The 15,480-nt window shown below is 35.4% G+C and overlaps 1 protein-coding gene across 2 annotated transcripts in view; it reads right to left on the reverse strand.

Moving 5' to 3' along the window:
* Positions 1 to 283: 283 nt before the first annotated feature.
* LOC145671326 (uncharacterized) overlaps positions 284 to 15,480 on the reverse strand; it is a 37,596-nt gene continuing 22,399 nt past the window's right edge. For both annotated transcript variants that reach the window (XM_081740331.1, XM_081740330.1), the window contains exon 3: positions 284 to 5,585. In XM_081740331.1, the coding sequence (XP_081596457.1) occupies positions 4,346 to 5,585 (1,240 nt within the window). In that variant the 3' untranslated portion in view covers positions 284 to 4,345. The remainder of the gene's footprint in view (positions 5,586 to 15,480) is intronic.

Consider the following 15,480-nt stretch of genomic DNA (forward strand, 5'->3'; position numbering starts at 1 on the left):
ATAAGTATTGCTAAACGTGCGAAGAATATTGAAGATAGATTGTACCACTGATTTAAATAATTTGCATATTGTTTTCCTGTAAAGCATTTTTATAGCACATCTTAAGTATTTAGGCATCTTCTGTCTGTACAATTATTTGCAGGGTACGAACACAGAAAAGCAGCTGCTGCTTACTGAAGTTTCGCCTATTATATTCTTGAAAAAATAAAATAAAATAAAGAAATATTGCAAATGGAAAGGTTGGTACACTTGTGCATTGAATGGTTTCATACTGATAATAAAGTGAAATTTGTGGACCATGTATTTTGGATTTCAAACTCACATAACGAGAACGGACTCCACTTTACCTATGTAATGAAAAATGAATTCTTTTTGGAAATTTCCAAAGTCAACACCAATGTTTATTTTGACAATATTCACACTTAGAAATCAATATACTGCAGGTTTTCAAGAGATTGGTACAATCTTGCGGAATGTGATGGGTGCAACAATTGTAATCGTATATATATATCAAGAGAAACGTAGACGTATATATATCACGTAGATTTACAACGGGCGGTAAAGTAGTAGGTGATCATTGTTAACACAAATGGTACATATTTTAAGTAAGCAAAGTCCACTTTTAATTTCACAGTAGTAAAAAGCGGGACGACTTACATTAACCTGGTTATCCCACCTGTCTTGCAATACGAAACTTGTTGCATATATGTTGCAAATTAAATTAGAGTAATTTACGTATCACATTGTTTCAGTTGATATCAGTTTTAAAGTCTTATTTATATTGTATATTATGAATAATGAAATTGTAAGAACGGAATGGATTATATCGGGATAAAAAATTTTGTCAGTACTTAGGCTTGTAACACTATCAGCACACCACACTCATTCCACTGAATTACTTTTAAACACCCTTCCCCTCTCTCAGCCATATCGTGCCGCTTCGCGTATTAAAGGAAAAATGTATTTTTGTATCTGTATTTTCTTCTTAAATATTTCAGAATTAATGTGTGTTTGCAGAAAATATAGACACTAGATTTAAACCAAAAAACACCTACACAATTTAGAGATAAGCAACTTTCAAAGAGTTAGATTTCCATCACTTTCTTTTTTTAAACGAGTTACCTAATGTTAAAATTATATTTTTGTCCCAGTGTAGGAAACTGTTTATGCATAATATGTATGTACATTTACTTGTTTTTGTATTCATGTGCACATACCAATAAAATTGCTTTCTAAAATTTAGTTTATTATAAAATCCGCTTTCTTATATTTGGATTAAAATATTTCGTGTAATATGATTTTCAACTAAAGTTCTTCCCAGCACTAAGACGGATGAAGGTTTACATTAGTATGTGTCAACACGTGGTCTCGTAATTCTGATTTAGGTTCATACTGCTTTCACCCGTATTCGCTAGAACGAATCTAGCCAACCCGATTTTTCAGTAAGTCTCCGAATTTTTACACGTGAATGGGTTCTTATCTTTTACACTTATATGTTCCCACATGAAAAGCTTCACTAATTTCTTTCCTACACTGCTGGTAAAAAATAAATGTATTACCTCTTTCTGACACAAAATCATAGTCATACGTCTTGCAAATAAAATCAGAAAGATTATCAGAACACTGCTGAACAAGACTGGAATTATTAAATATAAAAACATTTTTACACGTTACGTTTCGATCTTCTAGCCAAGATCCACAACAGACGTACAGTCTCTTTCTTTTGTGTACGTCTGATACGTACGTGAGAGTGTATGACTGATGAGGATCTTGGCAGATGAGGACCGTATATCTTAACATGTTTGCTGGCAAATGTGACACTCAATACAATTTTTACACATTTTGCAGTTACGTTAATACTTACTTCATTTGTTAAAAAGGTGTGTCCCAATTTAAACTTCGATTAAGTTCTTTCACACTCATCGACGTCAGAAATTTTTCTCGCCTGTGCATTAATGTGTGTTGTCCAATGTGAATTTCTATTAAATCTTTTTTCACATTCTTGATTTGTCAGATTTTCACCTGCAACTTTTTTTCTAAGTATATATTTGTAATAAATCACTAACTTAATTCTTTGCACACGGGATGTTTTAACCTGTGTGAATTAAGCTGTGCCTGACAAAATCTCATTTTGACTAAATCCTCTTCCACGCTTATAGTACGTGAGAGAATTTTGTACCTGTATTTAATGTGATTTGGCAAAAGTGAATTTTTACATAAATTTTCCCACACACTTGGCACGACCAAGACATTACGGCTGCATGTATTTCCACGTGGTTTGTCAATACTGATTTTTACTAAATCCTTTTCCACACTTATCATATCTTCGTGAATTAACACAGGAAAGTACTGATGAAAAATAAGAATGTCCACTAAAGTTCAATCCCCACAATTCTATGTCTGTTTCTCACAAAACTGTATTAACATGTGACTTCCGAAATCTGATTTTCGACTAAAACTCTGTCTACACTCTTAGCATGATTAAAGGTTTACACTACTAGAATTACGATGTGTATGGTCAAATGCCTTTTCCTCTAAATCCTTTCCCAGACTGTTCGCAAGTGTGAGTTATCTCACCAGTGTATATTAATTTGTGGCTTTTGCCACATCTTTCCCCACGCTCTTTGCAGTTATAAGGTTTGCTACTTCTATGTATTAACAAGTGTTGCTAAAAGCAGTTATTGACTAAATCCTATACCACACTCATCGCACGTATGAGGTCCTTACCTGCATTCAACAGCAAGTGGATTACCATATTTGATTTTTGAGTAAAATTCTTTCCACACTCTCGGCTCGTATGTTGTTTCCTACCTAAATGAGATAAATTGTGATTTGCGAAATCTAGAGATAGGATAAAATTATTTTTTACACACTCGGACTTATGTGGTCTGTTAAATGAATTTTTTAGTATATGCCTTGACAATGGTGATTTTAGAATTAAATCTTTTTCGGCACCCTTTAAAGCTTAGACATTAAGCATTATGTATTAAACTTTTTCTCTCGATTACGGCGAGGGCCCCGACATTCGAGATTTTCCTTTCCGCTCGTATGTCGGGGCTACCCCGCACTAAATTTGACGCTTTAATTACTGGCATGTCGACAGAGCCCCGCTAGTATGATTTAGTCGACAACTTCTGCCATCTTTGGGCCGTCTATTCAACTCCTTACTCGGCTGTTCCTGACAATTTTCAAAAATGAAAATCGATATACAAATGTAAAAAAAGACCAAAGATGGCCGGGTTTGTTAGAGATGAGGATATACGTGTTTTAGGAGCTTCAGATAGCGATAAATCTTCCGATTCCAATGAAAATGATGACCAAGTGACAGGTGATGTGTTAACAAGGAACAATTGGACTCCCTATGGTAATAATGACGCACATTTTCCAGAAATACACTTCACAGCAAATTGCGGGTATCAACCACCAGTTGTTGGAAAGCCAATTACAGAAATTGAATTTTTCCAATTATTTTTCGTGACACTTTGCTTGAGGAAATTACAAATGAAACAAGCAGGTATGCTAAGTCAAAAATAGAAATGCCAATACAAAAAGGTCCATTTGGTCCACTTGGCATGACATAACAGTTCTTGAACTGAAGACATTTTTGGGTGTAATACTAAATCCTAAACCAAATATACAAGATTACTTTTCATCTTGACAAGTTTAGGGAATTTTTTGTGCAAGAACGAAATGAAAGCATTGATGAAAGTACAGTGCGGTTCAAAGGGAGAATAGTTTTTATGTGTTACAACCCACAGAAGCCAACCAAATAGGTGCTACGATTATTTGTAATGGCAGACTCAAGTGCTTGGTATCTCTCAAAATAAATCCGAGCTGTACAGCTTGCTTTCAAAACAAATTGAAGGAGAAAGGGTTAAGATGTATCCAGTCAAATATCACTTTTTACTAAACCACTTTGACACATATGGCACGTGTGAGTTCACCTATATGAATTAAAATGTGGTTGTCAATTCCGATTTGCGACTAAATCCTTTTCGACACCCTTTTGAGCCCTCTCACCTGTGTGAATTGGCATGCATCCTGTTAAGTGTGGATTTTGAATGAATGGCTTTGCACGTGTTTCTCACCTGTATGAATTAACATATGAGTTCTAAATTTTGACTTTCTTCTAAATTCCTTTCCACATTCTCGGCACGTATGCGGCCTCTTACCTATAAGTTTGAACATTTTGTTTCGCCATATACAGATTAGGGGCTAAATGGCATTCCAAACCTTTTCAGGTGAGAGTTTTTTTACGCGAATATGTGTATTATATATGTATGTATACATGAATGTATGTATATAGGTTCTCAACTAGATATTACATGAAATACATTATACGCTCTCAGCACGTGTGAGCTTTATCACGTGTATGCATTAACATGTGAGCTCTCAAACGTGGTTTTGTAGTAATTCGTTCTCCACACTCCCGGCACGTATGCGCTCTTTCGCCTGTATGTATGAACATGTGAGTTCTCAAATTTGATCTTTTATTAAACCCTTTTCCACAGTCATTGCACGTGTGAGTTTTCTCACCTGTATGCATTAACATATGAGCTTTCAAACTTGATTTTGTAGTAACTTGTTTCCCACACTCCTGGCAGCTATGCAATTTCTGACCTGTATGCACGAACATGTGCGTGGCCAAAGATTCTTTTCGAGTAAATGTCTTATCACATTCTCTGCAAGTGTAAGCTCCTTCACCTAAATGTACTATCATGTGAATTGCCAAATGTGTTTTCCTTCTAAATTTCCTTCCACACTCTTCGCAGCTGAGTGTTTTTTCGGCGGTATGCGTCAGCATGTGTCCTGTCAAATATCGCTTTTGACTAAATCCTTTACCACACAATTGGCACATATGAGATTTCACACTTGTATGTATTAAAATGTGTCTGGCCAAATGTGACATGTAAACAAATCCTTTTCCACACGCTTTGCACGTGTGATGTTTCTCACCTGTATGAAATTTCATGTGAAAAAACAGACTTGATTTTCTCTTAAATACTTTTCCACACTCTTGGCACCTATGCGGTTTATCAACAGTATGTATGACCATGTGAACTTTCAAACTTGATTTTCTTATATAACCTTTACCACACTCACTGCACGTGTGATGTTTCTCACCTGTATGAATTAACATGTGAGCTTTCAAACCTGATTTAGTAGTAAATCCCTTCCCACACTCTATGCAGGTGTGAGGTTTTTCACCTGTATGTATCAACATATGAGTTCTCAATTTAGATTTTCTAGTGAATCCCTTTCCACACTCTTCGCAAGTGTGAGATTTCTCACCTATATGTATTAACATGTGACTTCTCAAATTGGATTTTCTACGAAATCCCTTTCCACATTCATGACAAATGTGAGGTTTTGCTAAAGAATGTGTTTGTAAAGGTTTTAACAAATTAGATTGAGACGATGATTTGTAAAATTCCTTACGAATATGAACCTTCTTTGCTGAACGAGGAATTACTTCCTTTTGTGTAATAAAAGTACTATTTTTTCTGGAACCTGCTGAACGAGGAATTATTTCCTTTTGTGTAATAAAAGTACTTGTTTTTCTTGAAACAGTATGTATGTGGAACCTGTATAAATCCATCAAAGAAGGAAAAGGAAATAGACATTAACAATATTAAATATCAAGGAAATGCGAACACATGCTACTAAAAGCTTGGTCCAGTATCTACCAGGTTTGACGTTGATCCCGGGTTAGATTCCTTCTAAGGGTACAGCTGAAAGAAGGAAGTGGTTCGGATTATACTACAATGAGTATGTGAAAGTTTCCTCTTGCCTACCAAGCACAAGTTTTTGTGTAAAACTAAATAAAATCAAACAAATAAAAACGAACCTTGCAGTTAATGTACAGGAAAAATGAGATGTTACTTCTTTTGTAACATATCTGTAATGGTATCGTAAGTGTGAAGCAGAGCAAGGACGTCGTTGGCAATATTTTGATATACCGGGATCTCGTACTAATGAGTTATTAACTCACATCTTATAGAAATAAGGGATCGAGAATTGTCGAAAGATTTCCATATCATTACTGTTCTGCAAACAAGAAACCGTACCACGTATTCAGAAACAATTCGCGTATATTGTAACTCACGATTTTTCGCATTTATCCCACGTTTCCTAAGTTTTTCGATAAAATTAACTTACTAGTAAATGAAGATAATATAAAACAATCTATGGAGTTACTTCAAACAAAATATAAGAAAATAAAAATATAACCAAGCAACAAAATTATGCTAGGTTTTATGTACCCCGGATAACACGCTTTGGAGGGACCTACAGAACACGACTGTGAATGAGATTTGAACATTTTCCAGTAAATTAGATCAAGGAACTATAAAAAGGAGTAAAATATTGCATTTATTGGTTTAAACCTAGTGATTAAGTAGTCTGCCTAAATAAATTAGCTTTTGTAACCGAGATGTCGCACCAAAATATAGATTAAAAAAAGAACTCCTGTGTTCACATCGGAAGGGACACTCACCATGACAAAAAACGCTACTAGGTTGATAAAAACTGAAAAAGTAAAAGTAGTCTCCGTTGTTAGATGTATAGAGGGGGCGACTATTTTTTTTATACGGTTTTGACACCGTGGCGTATTTACGATTTTGATTCGGGGAGGCTTTGCTAACTTTCGGAAAGGAGCTTCGCGTGGAAACTTGAACATTCTGCAAGGGATTTTATTTATTAACTATAGTAAGATTTTGGAGTGCTTTAGCCCGGAAGCCCCCTTAAATACGCCACTGTATGACACCAGATCGAATTCTATCTCATCCCATCCTTTTCCTTTACAAAAGATTATAGGAAGTGTATAATTTTCATATTCATCACAACCGAAAAAATATAATAACGAAATAACTTGTTGATATTTCCTTGTAACCACCTATTCTTTAAGGATTAGAGTACTATTGGTGACTGATTGTTTTCAGTTTATAGTCTTCTGTTTCTTCTCTCATCTCCGTTTTCGCACAACAGACCAACTGCAACTAATTTTGATTTTTGTGAGTCAAAAACAAGAAAAACATACGCGGACAGATCTTCTGCAATCTTAGCAAAAAAATATGACCTTTTACACACAATGAAACAGAAAAGCTGGTTGTCACGAAAGAACAACTGATGTAAATTACTGCTCTTGTGTGATTTTGCTTTTTACACAATTGCTTTTTTTCTATTGTAAAAGTCGTGCCCACAAGTGCATGAAATGGAATCGGAAGTACGTGTAAGTACTAAAGAATCCTTCCTTTGAACAAAAATAAATTATACAGGTCTAAGAGCGTGGAACACGAATACTTACAAGAATAACACACGTAAAGGCGGTAACTCTACCATTCTTCTAAAATATATAGTCGGGTGAAAAACTGGAGCAAGAAGTATACAACAAAACCCTGCGATTTTTTCCAGTATGACAGGCAATTTTGTTCGCATTTCATAAACAAATATTTCATGAAAGTACAAAATGTCCTTTATTCTAAAGACATACACAATTGGCGGTTTATGCCAGGGCTGACTTTTTAACTATTTTCTCAGAAATTAGTAAGACGCTTTTGTTCATAATTCACAAGCAATTATTTCCTTAATAGTTTTAATCTAACGCAAATATGCTCAATGAGTGCTTTTCTTTTGGGCGTAAAGTTTCTTCGAACAAAGTTTTCGAAAGCACATAGTTTTATTCGTATTCCCCAAATAAAATATCAGTAACAGCTTGGGCCTAGCACGACTCAGTGTAGGAAATTCGAGCGATTAGGTTTAGTGCGTTTGGTAAGTAGCCTTTCTTTATTTTTAAATGTTACACTTAGTCCCAATTTACCAAACAAAATTGAAACGTTTTAAAAATATGCCTTGTTGTGGTCAAGTAGTTCAAGAGGATTGGTCCTGAATTTGATTCCCGATGACAGCTAGTATATTTTCTTTCAACGTTAAGGTATAGCTAACACTCGGTGCACAAAATGAGTGTTTGAAAAACCTATCCAAGCTAATCAATCCTACATACAAATAATACCTTACGAAAATATCGAAGAAATGTTACTAATATTGAAATGTCCAACCGATTTTGCGAAATTCAAAGGTAAAAAATGAAAAGTATAATACCAAGTTAATCAGTGGTCTGCACGTAAAATTACCCTACTAAGAAGGGATTAGAAGTCTTAGTCAAATACAGTGCGTGACAGTTTTTTACTGCAGATCATGGATAATCTGCCCCTTCGATAGTCTTTCCGGGTGAATATTGAAGTACGTATACAGGCGTGCACTGAAAAAGAAACAGTACAACACACTATCTGTTGAACATTGCTCGGGCCTTCCGGACAGGTTTCCAGTGTATTTCACGGGGTTCGATATTGTAACGATTCTAGCAAACGCCTTAGCCTCCTCCACTGTTCACTGTAAATTCGTGCTCAATTAAAACTCTACTCTTTATATTTAAGAAATGTATAATAATAATAATAATCAGAAAACGAAATGATAATTTACATAATTTATGAACATGAGTTAACATTTATTAAGGCATGTATATTGAAGTTAATTCTGTTTCTCCCTGAACGCACCAGCCCGTAGGGTGCCTAGGCGTAGAAACAGGCACTCACGATTTTTGGCACTCACGATCTTGGCTGGTGTGTGGTTAGCCCACTGGTTCACTTTGTTCCTTGTCCTAGCTTTCTGGCTGAGGGGCAGTTATTCCCGGTAGAAAATACAGAAAATACACATCCCTATTCCTATTAAAGTAAACAATTATTTCCTCAATGTGACACAAGCGTCTGCTTAACTGTATACAGACAGCTGACTCGTGGAAGACTCGTTCATAATAAATAAAAGAAACTCGACAAATATTTTTGTAAATAATAGGTAGAACTTTGCGTCAGACTGTTTACTTGGCTGAGCACACAAATGTGCCGCGTACAACCGAAATATATGGTATGGCTTCCTCATTTTCCCTAACTATTTCAACAGCTTCAATTGAAATGGATCTATAATAATAAGAGAGCAAATTTAGTCTTCTTACCTTTCGATTTAGAAATAAGGTTTAAGGGAATTTTATACAAAATAATAGTACTTAGCAGGGTTGGCAAAAACCATGGTTTTAATTTAAAAAATACAAAAAACCAGGTTTTTTTTCTTTAAACCAGGTTTTTTTGGTTTAAATTATTTACTCTATGTATTTATATTAGATATGGACAGAAATTAGTTTGTTTCGCCTTGGTGTTATTATGCAACAACAAGGTTATGCTGGAAGGGGTCACATAAGCTTAAAGCGGAATCCAAACTGCTTCTCGACTTACATCCAAGAGAAATTGTCCTTTTGGAAACAAAACCGGGACCAATTGGTCACAAATGCGATTGCCCACTCACTCACGAAAGACTTCTGATAAAAATACGTTGTACTGATCTTTACATAGGCATACTTGTTAATATAACTGTCAAGAGTCATTTCAAAAGGACAAAAAGATAAACAGTTACAGAAGTAGAATTATATATAAATCGTGAAACTCCCGCCTTAGCCATTGGGAAAATCCTGTTATTACCTTAAATGTATTTGTATGTAAAATATTAAGGTGAACATATCATAATCACTACGCTAAAACTGAGGTATTAAATTACAAATTTTGTATGTAAATATCATTCATTAAAATTAAAACAAAGTCAAATCCAAGTTGATGTTGGAAGCTACGTAGGCAGTTGATAAATTTTTCCAATTTTCATCAATATATTTAAGCAACCTTGGCTTCTTTATAAAACAACAGGCATTAATTCAAGTAGAAATGTGTAATTTGGTTTCATTTCGATGTTTAGCCTTAACATTCTTATGAAATACCACGGTTATCACCGAGAACACTTTCGCTTAATGAGACACCTCGAATCGCTACTTGGTTTACACTTGAAAGATGGGTTGTGGTTCGACCAAGAATTGAACACGGGGCCCCTTGATTAAAAGGTGAAAAGTAGACAAACGTAATGCGGATCGTTTGATATGTGGAAACGTCACCATTAAGTTCACACGATTTAAAGCATTTTTCGTTTTCTTTTGTTTTTGTTTTGTTTAAACCACCTTGGTTTAAACCAGCCAACCCTGGTGTTAATATATAACCGGGTTATGCTGGAAGGGGTTACATAAGATTAAAACGAAATCCAAACCCCTTCTCGGCTTACATCCAAGAGAAATTGTCGTCTATTTGAACTCGAAACCGGGATTAACTGGCGATACGTCTGCCAAATCACTCACAAAGGACTTCTGATTTAAAAAAAAAAAAAAAAAAAAACGTACTGATCTCTACATACTTGGTAATATAATTGTCAAGAGCCACTTCAGATTGAAAAAAAAAACAGTTGCACAAATGAAACCATTATACAGAGTTACATATGGACAATTTCAAAATATTGCAGAGTACAGAATAACTAATTTAGTCCAAGTTAGTTTACTACGACAGTTATTAGTCCAAGTTAAAGAAATGAAACGACTTAATTTGCATATCAGCAAGAAAAGTGAATAAAGATACGAATTAATTTAAGTCCACTTTGGTTCTGACCCATTTATACATAAATAGATACCAAAGACATTTTTGGTTTCAATAAATGCCTCTCGTGGGGTTTGTATGACCCCCCCAAAAAAAGTACAGCACTTCGATGTATTTTACGAATAGTAAACATTATTAAAACGAAACAATATTTAGAATTTTTCTTCGATTGCAATTGCATAACAATAATAACAAACTATAAAGAAATCACAAAAGAAACATTCATAAATTTATAAAAAGAACAAAAGTTGCTTTTGTAGTATGATCTCTTTGAGTACTGAATGAGGAATTTAGGTCTAAATACAATACGAATAATATTTGGGAGTGACACGTGCTAACCCACAAATGTATGTTTATCAAGATTTTACGAACATTTTTGTGTTTTGGCTTAAACCAGTTGGTTTTTTTAAAAAAACAGTTGGTTTAAACCAAGGTTTAAACCACCTTGGTTTAAACCAGCCAACCCTGGTACTTACAATGTATAGATTAGATTCTTTTATTCGAAATTAGATTCTTCTTGCAATTGTTTGAGAATGAAATTATTTATAGGAGACAGAGACTATTTAATGAAAATTTGATAACGTACACGTTCACTGAAGCCTACCAGGTTTTTTTATGAAATATTGCTTATACTTTCTTCCAGGCTTTTCAATGATAATTGGCTTGTAGGCTAGTTGCAATCGCTTAAAGGGAAACGGGGATATTCACTCCAAGTATGAGTTTATATTTCCGGAAATCCTAAGACAATAATAATAATCTTAACTAAATGAAGAATTCTCCGAGCTAAGTGCATTGGCACAATTCTACTAATTAAAAAGAATGTGTTTCCTTTCATGTAAATGTAGAAGGAACTTACACCCTGTTGCATTCGATATACAGAGATAGCATTAAACTGTCAAATGATTAGCTACATGAAACGCCATCAGCAATATCATGCAGTAAAGAGTCTTCATTAGTAGGTTGTATAAAGAACACTTTTGTTTTAGCAGAGAAAGAAAGCAGAAAATGCTCAGTTTGAACCTATGTAGATAAACTGCTTTTCTGTGTGTATGTATCTATGTGTTAGACCCTTAACACAAGTACGCACAAAAAAAGAAGGAATAGCACCAGTTTGTCTTTGTGTGGCAGCAGTCTATCTTTGTGAAAGTACAACTCACGTAACATGTAACTATCAAACAGTGTCATCCCAGTGAAAGATTAAAGGCCAAATCATTGTCAAAGTTGTATAGCGTAGTATTGGTAGCCAATCAAAATACCATTTTCTAAGCTTTAAGAACTCGTATACTGTATAAGGTAACTCCTTCGCAAAGTCACTGTATTTGTGCAATGGCAGAGAACGGGAGTTCCAAAAGAAAAATTCTTGTTTTGGTTCAATAAGGTTACAGTGCAAAGCAAGCCGCTGAAATATGTGAAATTTCCCCACAAACTACTCAATTTTAGGTACAGCGATATCGAGAGACAGGGGAAACTGGCGACGTACTGTAAGTACAAGAAAGCGTATTACCTCTCCTGAAGAAGATCAAACACTTGTGAGGACTGCAGCAGAAAGACCATTCCTCATTTTCAGATACTACGAGGAGACGGTTGAGGGCTCCTAAGCTCTTTGCAAGAAGGGCGGCAGTCGAAGAGTTCCTGTCGGAAGAACACGTAGAACGAGATCTTGCACTTGGTCAAGAAAATCGTAACTGGAAGGATATCTTTAGCCACAAGGGCACATTTTCTTCATAAAATGATGCTCCTGCTATTGCGTACCATCCAAACGGATGTGACTCACGATATATTTATTGAAGAGGATTCTCTGGTAGGATATCTGTGTCGTCTTGAGGAGTTATTTCCTCTCATGGATTTGGATTACTTCATCGTGTAGAGGGGAGATTAATAGCTGCGCAGTATTTACACATCTTACAGGATGTACTATTCAGATGGAGTAATCCATTTCCAATTTGATAGATCTCCGATCCATATCTCGATTGGTTCAAGGATGGTTTTCTGGTGAATCACATCCTGATATCTTAGATTGGCCTCCCAGAGGGGTTGATATGAACACTATCGAGAACGTGTACTCTGAAGTTAAGATAATAATGGAAGATATGTAGCTTTCAAAACCTTTAAGCACACAAGATATTTTGTGGGGGTTAGTAGAAAAGGCTTAGAAAGAGTTCGTAGAAAGCTATAATCATATCAAAATCTAGAATGCATGCCACGACGGCTTCAAGCAGTAATTGACGCAGAAGGATGTTGAACTTCACACTGAACTCTCCGGGACAATTAATCAGCCTTTTAACGGCTAAATTTTAAATTTTAAAATGTTAAATTAAAACACACATTAATATGAATCCGTTATTCTAAATAATGTTAATTAAAAAGAAGTTTTAAACAATGTCTGTGAGTGGATTGGAATCACTGATATTTAGCTTGAAAAACTCGTATTTTTTCGCTGCTCCACATCTCATTTCGTACAGAAATCACTTGAAAGAACATATTAAGAAGCACAAACGGAAGCAGAATAATCCATGTTTGTTAACGTTGTAGATAAACGGTACTACTGTAATAGGATTATTATTTTCTCATTTTAGAAAAGTAAACTCAGGAAGCGGAAGATCTTAGGAAGAAAAATTCACAGAATTGTCGAATATTCAATGCACTTCTGATTAATGGAGTAAGACACTGTAAATAATTTATTGTTTGAAATATACTGGGAAAGACGAAGACTTCACTCTATGGAAATGACAAAAAGGATATGTTAATGGTGTTAGTTGCAAACCGCAGTTGAAGTGAAAGATTAAAGGAAATCTCTAAAACTCTGAAATCACAGATGCTAATTGATAGATTGTTAAGTAAAACACTATAATCTGACCAAAGTAATATATATATATATATATATATATATATACAAATTAATAGCCTGTGTTACAGGTTCAGGCACATCATTGTCATGTCAAAACGACAATAGAAATAAATCATGACTATAGGTTAATTTACAGTTCTGGAATACCAAGAATTGACATTATTAGATGTAAATTTTGGGAAAAAATTTTTTATATGGTTTTATTTCATTATTTCATCGTTATCTTCTCCCGTCACACGTGAGGCAGATTGTAATCGGCCAAGGGTGTTTTCGAAAAATGGGGAGCATCTTCCGACTTCGACTTGTGAATAATCCGTTTACGATCCAGTCGAATCAAGACTGCCCCAATGGTAGGTAGGAAAAGTAAGACAATAGCTCCAAGCAGTACATTTGAGAGATTCCGCCTACTTCAAAACTCAGACTGGATGACTGAATGAAAGCATTCATTTAGATGGTTAAATAATGAGGAAATACCTGCTGCTATTTTCTGCGGAGAGCGTTTATTGGGATCTTCGTTTGGAGCATTTATATGCCTTCACCAAGCGATAACTGTCTTCCTAGACTTTGAAATAACGTTGAATATTACACCTACAGATCGGAATCAATTTAATGGAAACACGCGAGATGTCTGCTTGCCAGCTAGCCAGCTACACCGAACTCTGTACTACGAGAGAAACAGTAAAACGGCAGTATACAATCAAACAAACGGACGATGATAATGAAAAATAGGCGACTTCTTTGATTTCAAAATGTATTGTTGCAGGTTGGTTATGTAGTCTGAGCGTGACAAAGGTGGCAAGCATGTTAGGTGAGTGGAGAAAGATAGTGTCAAAGTAATCACGGGTTACAGACTCACAACAAAACAACACACCTGCGAAGTGAAAGAGAGTTCGAACAAAACTCTCAGTGATAGGACATTCAGAGCAGTAAAGCGGACCAACGTTCTGAACCGTCGTGCGACACCAGTATATAAAAACTGAGAACTCAAGGAACTTCTCCCACAACCTGCTTTCACAATTAGAGGCCACTCCGAGTTATCTAGACATGGAAATAAAGAGTAGGGTTGCACGAGCGAAACTGTTGATAAAGGATCATATCGGCTCAGGAAATGTCAATGATGTTAGTAACAAGCAACATGAACTGCTAATGAGTGAAAATCTATGAAGGTCTAATGAGTCGTCATTCATCTTATTTCAAAGCACGGGTGATGTTTGTGTGCCGGACGCCTAAAGAAACGTATGATGCATAGTGTCTTTGCCCAAGACAACTCTGATACTGTAGGGTCGAAATATCGAGATTTTCTGACGATTCTGGACTGGTACTAACTTGTAATATCACTGCCCGTCATTAGTCGCCATTCTAAGGGACTGCGTGTATCCTATGGTCTAGGTATTGCTGTTAGAATGACGCCTTATTTTATGATGATAATAGGCCTATTCACACAGCTCAAGCTGGGGGTGTATGGTTTGAAGAACATCACGATGAATTTGGACACCTGTTCAATCAATAAATCTAAACATAGTTGAATATATGTGTTTAGTATACTAGAATCGGGTGCAGATTTCCGCCTACATCCTCTCAAGAAGCGTAGTGGTGCATTGCAAACGAGGCAGTGTAATATTTTACTTGTTACCATTTACGATCTTCAAAAGTTCATTTTACATCGGATCAGAGCTGTTCTGAGGGCAAAGGTGGTCCAACGTCTTGTAATATATTATGTTCCACGTTTGTCAAGACATTTCTGTTAAATTGCTATAGAGTTGTATGTATTATGCATGGTCACCTTCATAGGTTTAAATAGTGGAAAGCTATTTTTGAGCACATTCTCTAATTCATGGTTCTTCGAATGTATTTACATTGTCCTTTCATATTTGATTAAAGTTGCGCGATTAGTAAGTGGAGATGACAGAATGCATATTATGTAAGAATATTCTCAGAAAGTATTAACAATAATAAAATTATAAACAGAGAACAAATTTCTGTCTGTATCTCTATATAATAAAAATGAATGACACTATCTTGCCATATCTCGCAAAAATCGCTTATCCGATTCAAATCAAATTTTAAACAGAGATGAGAAAAGGACTGGGGCAGACTTTTTTTATCATTTTA

Source organism: Thermobia domestica, chromosome 15 (assembly GCF_964235325.1).
Source record: "Thermobia domestica chromosome 15, izTheDome1.hap1.1, whole genome shotgun sequence".
Taxonomy (NCBI): Eukaryota; Metazoa; Arthropoda; class Insecta; order Zygentoma; family Lepismatidae; genus Thermobia; species Thermobia domestica.